Source organism: Solanum pennellii, chromosome 10 (genome assembly GCF_001406875.1).
Source record: "Solanum pennellii chromosome 10, SPENNV200".
NCBI classification, from domain to species: domain Eukaryota; kingdom Viridiplantae; phylum Streptophyta; class Magnoliopsida; order Solanales; family Solanaceae; genus Solanum; species Solanum pennellii.
Genome location: NC_028646.1, coordinates 75,987,101 through 76,002,320, shown reverse-complemented (window position 1 = coordinate 76,002,320; position 15,220 = coordinate 75,987,101). Strand labels below are relative to the sequence as shown.

The window sequence follows — 15,220 nt, the reverse complement described above, 5'->3', positions numbered from 1 at the left end:
ATAAAGGGTTAAATCTTGAAGATAATTAAATTTCCAAAAGGAACAAAGTATGGAATCCCCAATGACAAATGAATTCCATTGACAATCACCCAAACGGCCTTTGAATAACCAAAAGGAACAAAAACTGATGAGAATCTTAACACATGTGATATATGTATATCATTATCATGTATATCAACATTTATTACATACTGATTTTCGTAAATACTACTGTGATATGTGTATATCATAGTGTATATTGTAAACATATGAAGCTTTAGTCTTCGCTCTCATTTATTTTTAAGTTGAACCTATCGGTAGCCTCCTAAAGTTGATATCAATTTTCACTTAGACACCTCAACTGAATTTTTTTCATTTTAGACACCTCATGTTGAGTCCCGCTATGTCATTTTGACACTTTTTGCTGACTTGATATGTTGTGTGTGTTGCACCCATTTTGAGCGCGTGACGATTTTTTTTGAATTTTTTTCCTTCTTCTTCTTCTTCTTCACTTTTTAGCCCTAACACTTAATTCTACCTTCCCCCATGAAAATTCATGATAAAAAACCTTACAAAATATGGAAAAAAAATTTAAGAAATTATCACACTAATTTTAAAAACGTTTATAAGAATAAAATTTTAAAAAATCATCACACTAATTTTGAAAAGCTTTTTAGAATAAGAGACACATTTAAAAAAAAAATTAAAAGAATGTCATATATAAATTCCAAAATCAATTAAAAAAATCGAAAATCTAATGATTTTTTTAAAAAAAAAATTGAAGAAGAATCAAGAAAATGATTGTAGAGTTGGGGAGGCAAAAGGGACGCAAGGCAGATGGGGTAGGGGTGGGGTAGGGTGGGATGGTAGAAAATAGGTAATTTTATTTATTTATTTTTTGCTGAAAAATTAGTTAATTTTTAATAATTTATTTTTAAATTATTATTTTTACATTCAAATGCCACATGACAAATTTTAATTAGTCATCATGTCATGTCATCAGCAAGTGTGTTACACACACTTTGTAATTTTAGCTGATTGGCAAAAATGTGTCAAAATGACATAGCGAACCTCTATTTGAGGTGTTTAAAATGAACAAAACAAACTTAAGATGTCTAAGTAAAAATTGTAAAATCTTGCCGATGGATTCAACCTTACTTTTAGTAACTCACACCTTTGTGCTTAGGAGTTTGAAATAAGGTGACAAAATTAATACATAAAAATATGATCATATGAACCGATCATATTTTTAAATTGAACGGACCTATAATTCATTTATTTATTAATTTACTCTATTTTGTCATGTCCAATTCACTCTATTTAAAAAAGATCTAATATATTGTTGAAAATTGAGATAAAAATTCGATCAAGTATAATTAGGTCAAGTTATCTTTAATGACTTTATAGATTTATGTCATGTGTACTATACAATAATTTGTGGTTGAGATACATTTAAATTATATTTATTTTAATAATAAAAACAACAAATCCGTCGATTATTTTTATTATTTTAAACTATCAAATAAAATAATTAAGTGTACCCTAGCTAATATTTTCAAGAAAAAAATAAGATTGACCGAAATATGCAGACTTCTCGACTTTTTTACCTGCCAAACCTTGTACTTGTATTGAATTTTTTAAATTATTCTAATTTTAAAGAATTTGGCACTTTTGAAGAATCTGAATAAATATATTTATAATTATTTTAAAACCTCCAAAAAAAAATTTAAAAAATGTATTATCATGTTCTTTAATTGAATTACTATTTAGCTAGCGTTTGGTCATAGATTTTTATATTCTTGGCAAATATTATTTGAGTGAAAATTTGGATGAAATTTCACCTTGTGTTTTGGTCATAGTATTTGGGAAATATATTTCACTTTTTTAGAAAAATATGATTTATAATCATAAGTTTTAAAAATATCGAAACTAACCATAAGTTTGTAGTACAAGTCAATCGGATCTTTGTTACAACAATAACAAATAGTGTCCATGATACTAGAGAAATGTGTTAATTTATAGTGAGTACAACAAACATCATTTCATATATCGTGAAGTAGACAAAACACATGACTTTGTTATCTTGAGTCGATTATTCATCATTTTCATCAATAATCATATTATCATTTCACATTCACCGAATATTTCATCACTGCTTTGAATTTAATGTAAAAAAATTATGTAATACAACGTAAACAACAACTATAAAGAATGATTTTGTAAAAGATAAAAGTTTGGGGTCAACTTTCAATTTTTAAAAAATATCCCAAATAATGAGATTTGGGCCAAATACTAGAAAAAACTAGTATATGGGAATTTGAGATATTTGCCAAATAATGACAAAGTGTATGGACAAACACTATTTGCCAAGTTTTTTCCCAAATATTATTTGGGAAATCTATGACCAAACGGGCCGTTAGAATTCAATGATGTTTTTAAGTTTGATCTATTTTTGGCGATTACTTCAGAAATTTGGAGAAAGCATGTGTGACATTATTCCAGAAGAAGTTTGGCGGGTAAAAAGTCAAGACGTTTGTATATTCCCGTCAATCTTAATTTTTTTTCTTGAAAATATTAGCTTGGGTACACTTAAATGCTTTATTTGATAGTTTTTTTTTTTAAAAAAGTTGATAACTTTGTTATTTTATTAGCTATTATTATAATGAGTATACAATTTAAGTGAATCTCAACCATAAATTATTATACAGTACACATGACATAAATCTATAAGGTCATTGGACATCACTTGACCTAATTATATTTGACCGGATCTTTATCCTGAAAGTTGATTCACGAGTAACTTAAGTGAAAAAATATAAAATTATTTAATTTATTATATATAGACTTAATAAAGAAAAAAATTAAATGTGTAATTGATTAAATTATAAGAAAATAAATCTAGAAATTAACTTTATAAGAGTTTGTCAGTTCGACCTTGACTCTAGTTTTAACTTATTTTAGTCCAATTAATATTGAGAAAAGAAAAAAATCCATTATATGAAATTAGACTCATATTACCAACATAGTAGGAGATTTTCATTTATAAAATATAAGCACGAGTCTTTTTTCAAAACAAATTCGAAAATTTGCTCAAGACTTGAGAAATTTTCTCACATTTTTGTGTATAAAAACTATATAAAATCTATTTGAAATACTTATATTTCGCTTGAGGCTTCGAATTTTGCTCACATTTCTCTTTGCTCCTTTATGGAAAATGCATACTATTAATATGAAATATGAATATCTCGCTCAAAACTTAGAATTTTGATCATAATATATTATTGGTATAAAATATGAATATCTCGCTCACAAAATTTTGCAGAAAGTTCATGTTGATTTCTGAACTTAAATATACCTACAATAATATTAATGGTATACAACCTTTATACAATATGCATACAAATTTAATACAACTATAAAGTATATGCAAATTTACAAATAATTTTCATACTAACACAGCACACAATTTACAACTTTGATCGATGAATATTTGATACAATTTGACTGTAACTTTGAACTTCGACGAACTATGATTGAAATCTAGTCTAAGACTAGCCCAAATCTCATTAAAATTGCCCTAATTTTTAGATTCGAACTCCTCAATATGTTTCAGTTCTTTTGAAATATTACTCAGAAACAAAATTTGTTCAAGACAAAATAATGTTCAGACAAGAAAATTTTAGAAACAACAAACATAATAGACATAAGAAGACTCTATAATTATAGTTTTGATAATTGATCTCCATAGGTATAATCTTATTTGCTATGGTCACTGCAGAAGTTTGTATGTTTCTGTCCGCTTGTATATTTAGCTTGCAAATATACAAATAGACTATGTATATACAAATTCTGTGTTTATACATTTAGGATTTTTTAGAACTTCGTTTGTATATTTTGTTTCCCAATATACAAAAAATGGCAATATATTATGAAGTTTTCATAAATCGTATACAAATATATAGGGTAAGCATATACACAATTCTAAATTTATATAATCAGAAACCGAATTATATAAATGATGGACTTGTACAAATCAGACAAATCAAGTGAATAGCAAAAATTGGTTTAACTATAACAACTAATTATAATTTTTTAAACTTCTAGCAATAATACCTAATATAGGCTAAATGCTTGCTATTCAACCTAATTAACCAATTTACATGATATTCTCTTTTAAGCCTGTTTCTGAAAAACAATTTTTGGAGTACAAAGCGAACTTACATTATGTCTATAGGATCTTATTTAGATTACCCCTCACTCCCCCTCCCCCAATTTTACCATTCCATTTTGTCCTTGTAAATAATTGAAAAATATTTTTTTTAAGAATAATTTTACAAGACAATAAGGAGATTAGAGGTCAACTTATTTTATTTTTTAATTTTGTAAAAAGAGGGGATAATTTCTCCTCGTTGTGCATTATTTTTCTTGTCTATAATGATTTCTAGAATTGAAGTCCAAAACAAATATATGATACTTTATTCTTTAATTTCTACTTGAGAATATAAATCAAATCATAAACGTATGACTTCACCTTAGTTTGTGAAGGTTGTTATTAATTTTCATCCTATGAATTTAGAGTCGATAGCCATCAATGTTCTATTATAAGTTCCAACAAATAATAATAGGAATTAAGGGTTTAGATTATCATCCAAATTCCTAATCATCATAGTTAGTTGAAGAGAAGCGTACTCAATGAAATTTACTAATCCTTAGCTACAATATAATTTATGAATATTAATAAGTGCATATACTGTTAATTACCACAAAAATAGAGATGCAATTTGTAAATTAGCAAAAGGGAGAAGTGGAAGGAATGAACTTTTTTCTTGATATGTTGAATTCATTGCAATCACCTTCCATGGTCCTTTGTTTGATTAATCTAATGGGATAAACAACACATAAGAATTAATTTAACCATTTTTTTTTAAGAATGGTTCCTTCTTAATTGAGTTTTATATCTAAACGGTAGTGGTGCGAATTTCTATCTAAAATATATATTATTTGTGTTTATATACAAAAAGAAAACAATTGATAGTTGAGCTATATTTTACTAAAGGCATAACACATAACTCAGACTCTTAATTTGGCTTCAAATTATAACTTTGACCTTTAACTTTGTCACTGCACAAATAGACAATTTAACTATCCAAAATTTAAACAAAAAAACACTTGAATTCTACTTGGCAATATATATATATATACACATGTTTTTATTAAATTTCACTTTTTTTTCTTTCTAATTTTTTTCATTTTCCCTTTTTTTCCTGACATTATTTGTTGTTCATTGCAAATGCACAAATTGCAAGTGACATTTAACTATTTTTGTTTTTGTGAAAAAAAAAAAGCTATAATGAAGTTTTTTTATTTTTCCCTATATCTATTGTAAGCAAGATGGAGTAAGTATACACTTGTAAAAATCGAACACAATCTAAGTCCGAAGACGATCAATCAACTACTCCAATCCACTCTTACGAGACTCCTTACATTTTGATTAGGTATCAAATTGCTACCCAAACTTGACAAAAATCTTTAAAAAGTTCATCTAGACATTTTATCAAACAGTTTAAGTGCACCATTTTACTTAATAATTTTTAGCACTCTATGTTTATTTCTTAGCCTCTGAAAATTCGTAATTCTAATTTGTTAATGATTATGACAATCATAATGTACAAAACACCTTTTTTTTTCCATTAAGTATTTGACAACTTAAAACATAAATATACTTCAAACTAAAGAAAGAAGAATAAGTTAGTTGATTTTCATGACTTCCTATATCTATGGACTTGCTATGAAATAATTTTGCAACAAAAAGTTAGTTTCCTCTAGTTATTCCCATTCTGGCTTGAACATCTGACCAACAATATGCAATTCTTATTTATAAAGTGTTGAACCTTGATACTTTGACTAAATTAAGAAAGAAAAATACGTCATCGTTCTAGTATATGAATTTTCTGCACATATCTTGAATAATTTTTTCTTTGATTTGAATATAAGGGCATGAATTTTAGAAATTTAGATTATGGAGAAGAGCTTGGTACAAAAAATTCCAGAAATAAATTTGTTTTCTTTTTCACCTTATTCTATATTACTAGTCCTAGAAACGTGCGTTGCACGTTTGTCCTCTATTACTATATAAAATTTGTTGCCAGTATAAAATCCTCACTAATAAATTTAAAATTAATGTCCCAATAGTTTAGACATAAAAAAAATCTGAATAATAGGTAATAAAGAAAAGCAATAATTTTAATTATGAAAATTAATATGAATGTCCCCGAATATTCTCTATGATGTATATATAGTTAATCCTTCATTACATACATCATAATGAATATAAACTTTTCCCATAGTCAATCTCCCATGTTAATGCAATTATGGTATAACAACCTTTTGTATGCCTCTATTAATACTATATGTGGAGGCATAGGAACTCTTATTGTGCACACTTGAACATACTTATTGAAAGAATAAGAATCACTCTTCTCTTGTCATTGTGTTTCTATTGCTTTCATAACTAAAAGTCTAAGACATTGTGTTTGATGGTAAAGAAATAAAGTGTTGAGATGAAAATGATTATCAGAATGGTTTTTTTCATCCGTCAATTCATAGTGAAATTCTTGATTATCAATCACACTAACGGACATACTAAATTTACTTGAAAAAAGAGTTAAGTAGAAGAAAGAACACTGAAGCAAAGTTAAATAGACTGGATCTAAAGGAAATTTCATTTTAAGCTAATATTAACAGCATGACACACAACAACTCAGGGAAAAAGTTAAGTTGTTGATTGAAAAAGTGAACTCACTACAAGAAATCATCGAGTTCAAACATACAATGGCAACCATCATTTTCTTTATGTCATCACTGATGAGATCAGTTCTGCAGCACCATATGCAACAAAGCCTCATTAGTAAAGTACAATTATCCTTTAGGCATCGTAGTCACACGGGAGGAAAAAAGACTCAATTTTTTTTTAAATATATTTGCTTAGGAAATAAAAAAAGAAAGAAAGAAAGAAAGAAGATAACTATGTACCTATCCTTACAACTTTGTTTCCAAATAACAAATTATTTGGACGCATCCTTCATCTGGTTAGCGATTCACGCTTCGTTTGCTCAGCCATTTTAAAATTCTTGCGACAAATATTTGGAAACCTGAAGATCAAAATTCTTGATGCCACTTAAAAGTACTTCAGGTGCACTTTTTGACAGTTATAGTAACATGACAGAAAAATAAAAATAAGTTAACGTGATATAGTTCGAAAAAAGGAAAAATAAATTAAAAAACCATATAATTACTAAGGAGATCTATTTCAGACTTGCGATTCCTAAAAAGATGTGTAGTCGCATAGGAGATTGAAAGATCATGACTTCTGGGAATTTGAAAGATTGACGGCTAATTAACTGTATATGATTATTAGCATTAGTATAATGATTTATTAATATGATAGCATTATTATTTAATAACTAATTAATTAATGTTTTCATTTTTTTTAGTTGAAGGGTGAAATGGCAATTCTACTTTTGACTTGGTTATTTAATAACAAATTAATTAATGTTTTTATTTTTGTTAGTTGAAGGGTGAAATGGTAATTCAACTTTTGACTTAGGTTGTTTCACTTTTAATAATATATGATAGTTTATTTTTATTATTTCAAAATGTAGGTGTATTTATTTTAGTTAGTTGGCAGCAACTTAGTGGTATTATCATGTCAGAGTATTTGTATATCATACATTGTATCTAAAATATTGGAGTGTTTTTTTGTATAAATTTTGGATAGTTGGAGTGTCTTTTTGTGCACTATCGAGGTTAAAGGTGAAATTTATAATTTGAAACTAAGTTAAGGGGCATATATATGTATTATGTCTTTAATAAATAATTAGTGACAATTTATATAGAAAACTCATATACTTGATAATTCAGACATGAATCTCCAAAAACCTAGGTACTTTAAATATATTTTTGACTCATCGATTTTTTTAAAATATGTTGAAATTTTGTTTCGATGATTCTGGAGAAGTAAAGAGTTTTTTGGGAAGTAAAGTTTAAAAATTTTTGGTTTTTTTTTTTTAATATTCTTCTGTTTACCGGCCTTGAGTAAACACCTCAACCAATCAACCACCAATTAATGACCAGAAGGTCAGTCATCATATTGTATTCTTAGTTTAAATATAATATATATTTTAATTATTATTTAACCTTATTATATCGTATTATTAAACTAGTATTATCTAAAAAGATTTGATATGATCACGTTGTTACATTATTATTATTATTATTATTATTTTATTTATTTTATCTTTTTTTAATATCTAGTAATCATATTGTATCATTAAGTACTTCTATATACTCCATTCAACTTATTTATCTCGTAGACTCATACTATAAATTATTAATATTAACAGTTTATTAGGATGAAAAGTGATATATTTATTTAAATATATCCATCAAAATGATTTAATATTATATATACTATATAATATGATGTACTATGATCAAATTATATATAATAATGATCCAAACAAAATATTGAAAAAATCGATTCACGTTGTGCTACATGTGTATACGTTCCAGATCCAAGTAATAGTATCAATCATTCAAAGTGGCAATAGAATCATGGTTTATTTAAACTTTGACCTGTCCACTGATTTGACATGGATGTAGGACAATCAAATTTTTTTATAATCAATTTATATTTTTGATATATTTTATTATTATTATTATTATTATTATTATTATTATTATTATTATTATTATTATTATAGAGTTCCAAATGCATTAGCCTAAGAGGTTGTACATTTTACGAGGTGGATGCATGTGAATGTATTATTAACAAACATTCGTCAAAATTTCATCACGTTTATCGCCAGACATAGCAAGAATCTTGCAGAAGATAGCAATAATTTATCTATACCAAAATTTTAAAAAATTAAAAGTGACCAAAAAAAAAAAGTTATAGCATATCTCTGAAATAGAAATTAAATATAATAGATTTGCAGACATGTCGTAATTAAAGAAAAAATAAAAGTTTGCTTCATGTTAGATGTGCCACAATTAATTAGGACTTTGGCAGATAATCTCATAATAAAGACTTAAACCAGACTCATAATCAATTAACTGATCAGCTCATAGATTAGGTGAACTTAAACATATATTAAATTAGTTAGAGAAGTAGTTTCATTATTCATTAGAAAAAAGTCAAATAAAATCAACTAAATCACTGCTATTATATTGCTCATTGTTCAAAGTGCTACTAGTTTTTGACCTGCTTCTGTTTTGCTTAATTTAATATTTATCTCCTGTTTGTTTGTTTGTTTGAGTAAAATTAAGTGTTACTTTGACAAAAATTATGTCTATTTATAAATCAATTTGTAGTTTACTTAATTATCTTATTTAATAATGGTCTCTTAAAAATTGAATACCATTAAGACTATTAAGAATATGTAGTATAATTATTAGAAAATACCTATTAATTTTTGTCTGACATTTCTAAAATGACATTTATTTTGAAACAGAAAAAATATATAAAATAAATTTTCTATTATTTAGTCAAAATTATTAAATTCTGTAGCTCCGGCAAAAAGGGCAAGTATAGTTACCCACTCAAATATCTTTTAAATTCAACAACTTCATTTCCCTTGTGCTGCTTTTTCTCCTTAGTATTATAAGTACTTACTTATAAGAAGATAAATCAAAGCTAAGAGGTTATTTGAGAGAAGATTATGGCAGAAAAATTAGTGCATAAATCATGGATAATTCAATATAATTTGCATTCTGTTTTAGGATTCCTCCTCTTGTTCTTTCTTTTTGTGTCTTTTTATCTTATAGGAGATAATAGTGATGGTGTTAATTTTCTAGCAATTAATAAGTCTACAAGGAAAATTTCATCTCCAAAATGTGATTTGTTTTCTGGAAGATGGATTTTTGATAATGTGTCATATCCTTTGTACAAAGAAAAACAATGTTCTTTCATGCCTGATGATTTTGCTTGTCACAAATTTGGAAGAAAAGACTCAAAATATCATTATTGGAGATGGCAACCTTATCATTGTGATCTTCCAAGGTAACAAAAAAAACAAAAAAAACTCTCCTTGATTTCCTCTTTTCTTGTTCTGTTGAATTTCATTCTCGGAAATAGTCTCTCTATCCCTACCCTCCCTAGAATCCACTTGTGGGAATGTACTGAGTATGTTACCTATCAAGGTAGGGTTAAGGTGTCTGTACATTCTACCCTCCCCAGATTCAACTTGTGGGACTACACTGGATATGTTGTTGTTTGTTAGTTGAATTTTATTTTAAATATGTGTGTTGTAAGAGTGTAGGTTTAATGCCAAGGGATTGTTGGAGAAGCTAAAAGGGAAGAGGGTGTTGTTTGTTGGGGATTCATTGAACAAGAATCAATGGGCTTCTATGGTATGCTTGATTGAATCCTCTGGAATTCCATCTCTCAACCCACCTATATGGAAAGGCAACTTAATCACCTTTGAGGTCAAGGTAATTACACTATAGTTTTTTTCGTTTGCTCGAATTTAAATCATGGTCTCTCGTGATTTTTATCTCACTTTATTTACCGCTAGGCCATACCTTGGACTCACAAAACAATTAGCCTTTTCATCAGACCTTGTACATGAAAATTGTGCACTTTGAAAGAAGACAAACCAAGTAAATCCACAAAATTTGTCAACATCACTAATTCAAATGGCAAATAATGTATTCCATTGTATGTGTCTGTTATTAGAGTTTGTTAGAGATGCCTAAAATTGCATGATTGTTAGGTGATTAATCAATTCAAATAAGATAAAATATTATTCCCAAAGAAAAATTCTTGCAATTTGTTGTATAAAGTATAAACCAAGAAAGTGACATTTATGATGCGACAACAAGAGGTAAATCATGAAAACTAACATGGGTTGTGGTGCAGTGGTGGGATTGCTTCAACTTTAACCAGAGGTCTCGAGTTCGAGCCCCCTATAGAGAAAATCCTGTTGAGAGCACATAAATTGGGTCGGAGAGAGTAGTTAATATATCAACTAGTTAAGACTTTCTACTTTCAAGAGAAGTTTTGCTTCTATTGTGTGGCTAAAGTTTTTCATTTTCTAATATGATATAGGAATACAATGCAACAGTTGATTTCTATTGGTCACCATTGCTAGTAGAATCCAATTGTGATGATCCGGTGGAGCATCGTGTCCGCGATCGAATTATCAGAGTTGAGGCCATTGAAAAACATGCTAGGCATTGGATTGATGCAGACATTCTTATCTTTGATTCCTTCACTTGGTGGCTTGAATCACATATGACACTTCAGTAAGCCTGTTTTGCTTCACACCAAAATAAGTACTCCTTTCACATTTTACACAAACATTTCATATTTGGAATTAAGTTATATACACTAACAATGTAAAGACGATCTCGTAGTTATAAGTAACATGATGATTGTTGTCTCATAGTTTCATGCCAACTTTACACAGATGGGGATCGTTTAACAGCTCCGATGCAATACACAAGAAGGTTGAAATGAAGCTACGACGTTATGAGATGGCCTTAAGAACATGGTCAGATTGGTTGGAGTTTCAAATTGAAAGAAAAAGGACTAAATTGTTCTTCATGAGCCTCTCGTCTTCTCACAAAAAGTACGATCATGACTACATTGTTTGTCCGTTGTTGCACAAACAACGAAAGAATTAATTCTTTTTGTTGTTACATGCAGTGGTACAGATTGGGGCAGGGGAAATGATCAAAATTGCTATGGCGAAACAGAACCAATATCAAGAAGAGAGTATTGGGGTAACGAAAGTGATATAAATATGATGCAAATAGCAGAGGCCTCTGTAAATGAGCTGAAGAGAAAGGGATTAGACATACAATATCTCAACATAACACAACTCTCCGAGTATAGAAAAGACGGACACCCATCCATTTACAAGAGGAATTGGGTTGCTCCAACAAAAGAACAACTGTTGAATCCAAGAAAAAATTCAGACTGTGTACATTGGTGCCTTCCTGGTGTGCCTGATGTTTGGAATCAGATTCTTTATGCCTACATAATGGATTCGTCAAGAGAATTAAACGAATAGAGATATATACTAGTGCACTCACTGTGATACAAAGTATACATAACGAATTATATTCAATTGGAGATATATAGTACAAGTCAAAGACAGTGAGTGTGACAGGACTCTCTGTAACTGATCCTTCAACTATATATCCATCTTAAAAGCATGTGATTTTTGTTGTTCATATATATAGTCAAAAAATTATTTGAAGGTCATGATGGTAACCAATTGCACAATGAAGAGAGTTTTCTTTATTTCTAGTTTCATTTGCTTAGTTATCCCCAAATTATTGTGTTATTTTCTTTTCCACATTGAAGGTGAGGTAAACAATCTTGGGATAACTTGTTCCCAACCAAGCGAGCCCTAATAGTAGTAATTTTGTTGGAATATTTGATAACCAATAGCACTAACCATATGGAGTATGGTCACACACCCCTGTGCTTTTGAAAATACATAGCATATTAATATTTCTTGAAAACTTGGGCAACCTAAGAACAATGAGAAAGAAGCAACAAAGGGGAAGTGAATTTGTATCAAATCCTTCAGAAAATCAAACCTAACAAACTTGATTTTTCTCGTCTTATATGTTTGAATCAAGCAATGTTTTAAAGATCGAGTTCAAACTAATAGCAAGAATTGAGCAAATGAGAAAAATGAACAAATTCAACCAACCATCTAAATTCAGCAATTGCGAGTTCATAATGAGCTAATACAATTGCAAAGTTGAAAAAATATATAGGGCTGACTTGTATTCTCAAACATAAACTTTGTAGATGATACATACATTTGCTAACGAGAGGATTGTTTGAGTTTTCATTTGTTTACTAACAACTAGTAATAACAAGGTTACAGATGAATACAACTGTGACAATGAAACAATGTTTGATCTTAAAATTAGGAAAAATATCAAATACAACATAATGATGACAAATTTAGGTTATAATAATAGTTATATAGATACGCATATCATATTTGACATATTACTTCTTTAATCTCAAGTATATATTACATAGATAAACTATATATTCAAATTGAAGTCATACTATATTTTGTTTGTCCTAAATAACTATTTTTGTTGTGACAAAAATAGTTAAGAAGAGAGTGATAGAGTCAAATTGACATCAAAAGCAGATGAAGTTAGCAACCCTTCTGGCCTACCTTTCTCGGTTTCCGCATTGTTCATGTCAACCTCACACTTACAATAATACTCTCCATCTTTGATTTGATCTTCACATTTACAATATTCTCCATCTTTAGTTTGATCTTCCATAGAAACTTGAGCGGAGTCTACATCAATCAATCTTGGCAAGTCCTTCACCGGATCCTATAAGGTTTTTACTACAGAGTTGTCAAGATATTCTAACACAAAATAAGTCTCATATAACAAATGACAGAAACATGCTAGTGTTAAAAGCTAGTCACTGCTAAGGAAGGTCAATATTGTTGCATATCATCTGGAAAAATTGGCAAACTATAGTTCGAATAGCCAAGTTTTCAACTCTTTTCAATATTTGTCTAATGTTGCAAAGAGCTCTTATCAACTGGACAAAAGCCAACTGCCATCTCCGACGAGGGAAACTTTTTTATTAGGATGTGAAAATGCACTCAGAAGCTTACATACATGTTTGAGAAACCAAAAAATGTCAATCGTTCTAACATGATTTCTCTTTTGGAAAAGGTAGAAGTAAAATCATGATGAATCACATTGACACCAAAAAAGTGAGAAGTATCAAACGTTTTCATTTTCAAATTAGGCAAAACATTGACGAACAAAGTGAAGAAACAATAGCAGAGTGTTCATCCTCACCTTCCCCTTAATGGTGCCATCTTCTTCAACATGCCATCCAGCTTCCTTACATAGAGCCATGAGAAGATCATTGGTGTCTGCATGCTTAGGAAGTTTGTAGTTTCCATGAGCTCGTAGTCCAGCAAAGATTTTGTGAGCTACTCTTCGACGATTTTTCTCCCTTTGCTTATTTTTCTGTCGCTCCCTATCAGATGGATAACGGAACCTAGTCACAACACTGCCATCTTTCGCGGTTCTGTGAACCAACCACGGCCCTCTGCTCGTTTTTATGCATCCTCTAACACCACTAATTTTCTTATCTTCCCCCATAGTTATGAGTTATGCTTCCACTTTTAGTTTGTTCAATTTTTTTGTGGTTATTTTCTATAGATTTAGCTAGAGTAGGTATTTATAGTAGAAAATAGACAGCATATAGACAAATTATGAGTACAACAAATTAAAGTGGACAGAATATATTCCTCCAGTTTGTTGTGAGTACTATGTTAAGTACTTGAGTCCTTTTCTTTTTTTATTTTCAAAATATTTTATACACAACATTAATGTATGAGCAAATGAGATATATTACTTAGATGAGTTTATTTAGTTAAAAGTTCTCAGGAACATTGACAAAGGTCCATTAGGTACAATTACTGTTTCTAATTTAAAATACATGAAAATATTATTACAAAGCCAAAGACAAGCTCGTTTAAATCTCAAAAATAAAAAGTGTTATTACAAATTGAGATTATGATAGAATACTACAAGTCATAATATTAATTAACATCTAAAAGACATATTCAAAAATTACAATCATATATCAATTCGTTTGAATCTCAAAAATTAAAATGTGTTGTATAAATTAGGAGGGAGGGAGTAATTAGTTAAGGTAGAGTATTCTTTTTAATAGTAAATCTACTGGAGACACGAAAAGCAAATAGTTGCATAATTGGATAAGAAAACAAAAAAAAAGCATGGAAAATTAGCAGTGGAGATATTGCATGCAGATTTATGTTTTTTTTTTTCGACGTTCGATATTTATATTGGAGTTCGATTAAGTTTGTATTAGAAAATTCTATATTTTGAGGCGCTCCCTAAGAAAAACGACTCAATATTAGGGAAACTCGAGAATAAAGTAATCACTATTCTATCGCAACCCTTGTTATGCTTTTTCAGTCATATTCGTTGTTGTATAGACATTAATTCAGGTGAAAGTACAATATTTTTTCTGAAATTTTGATCTTCTGTTCCATTTTGTCCAAATGGTCACATATATATGGGGAATCAAAGAATAAATATAGTACACTATACAGCCTTCTTTTTGTCTTCTGATTTCCCATACAAAAAGTAATATCTTTTAATCATAAAACTCCAAGTTTGTATCTTTATATACAACAGTAGTATA

The 15,220-nt window shown here is 28.9% G+C and overlaps 2 protein-coding genes across 2 annotated transcripts; one reads left to right on the top strand and one right to left on the bottom strand.

Moving 5' to 3' along the window:
* Positions 1-9,657: 9,657 nt before the first annotated feature.
* Positions 9,658-12,292, top strand: LOC107001876 (protein trichome birefringence-like 34). The gene is made up of 5 exons (XM_015199832.2): positions 9,658-10,039; positions 10,299-10,470; positions 11,087-11,283; positions 11,448-11,609; positions 11,687-12,292. Exons 1-5 carry the CDS (start codon positions 9,699-9,701, stop codon positions 12,051-12,053), a joined length of 1,239 nt encoding a protein of 412 aa, XP_015055318.1. The 5' UTR covers positions 9,658-9,698; the 3' UTR covers positions 12,054-12,292.
* An 830-nt stretch (positions 12,293-13,122) lies between these two features.
* On the bottom strand, positions 13,123-14,148 carry LOC107002067 (protein BRASSINAZOLE-RESISTANT 2-like). Its single transcript, XM_015199987.1, has 2 exons — positions 13,840-14,148; positions 13,123-13,356 (listed from the first exon to the last, which is right to left on the bottom strand). The coding sequence occupies exons 1-2, from the start codon at positions 14,146-14,148 to the stop codon at positions 13,123-13,125; spliced, it is 543 nt and encodes a 180-aa protein (XP_015055473.1).
* Positions 14,149-15,220: the final 1,072 nt, after the last annotated feature.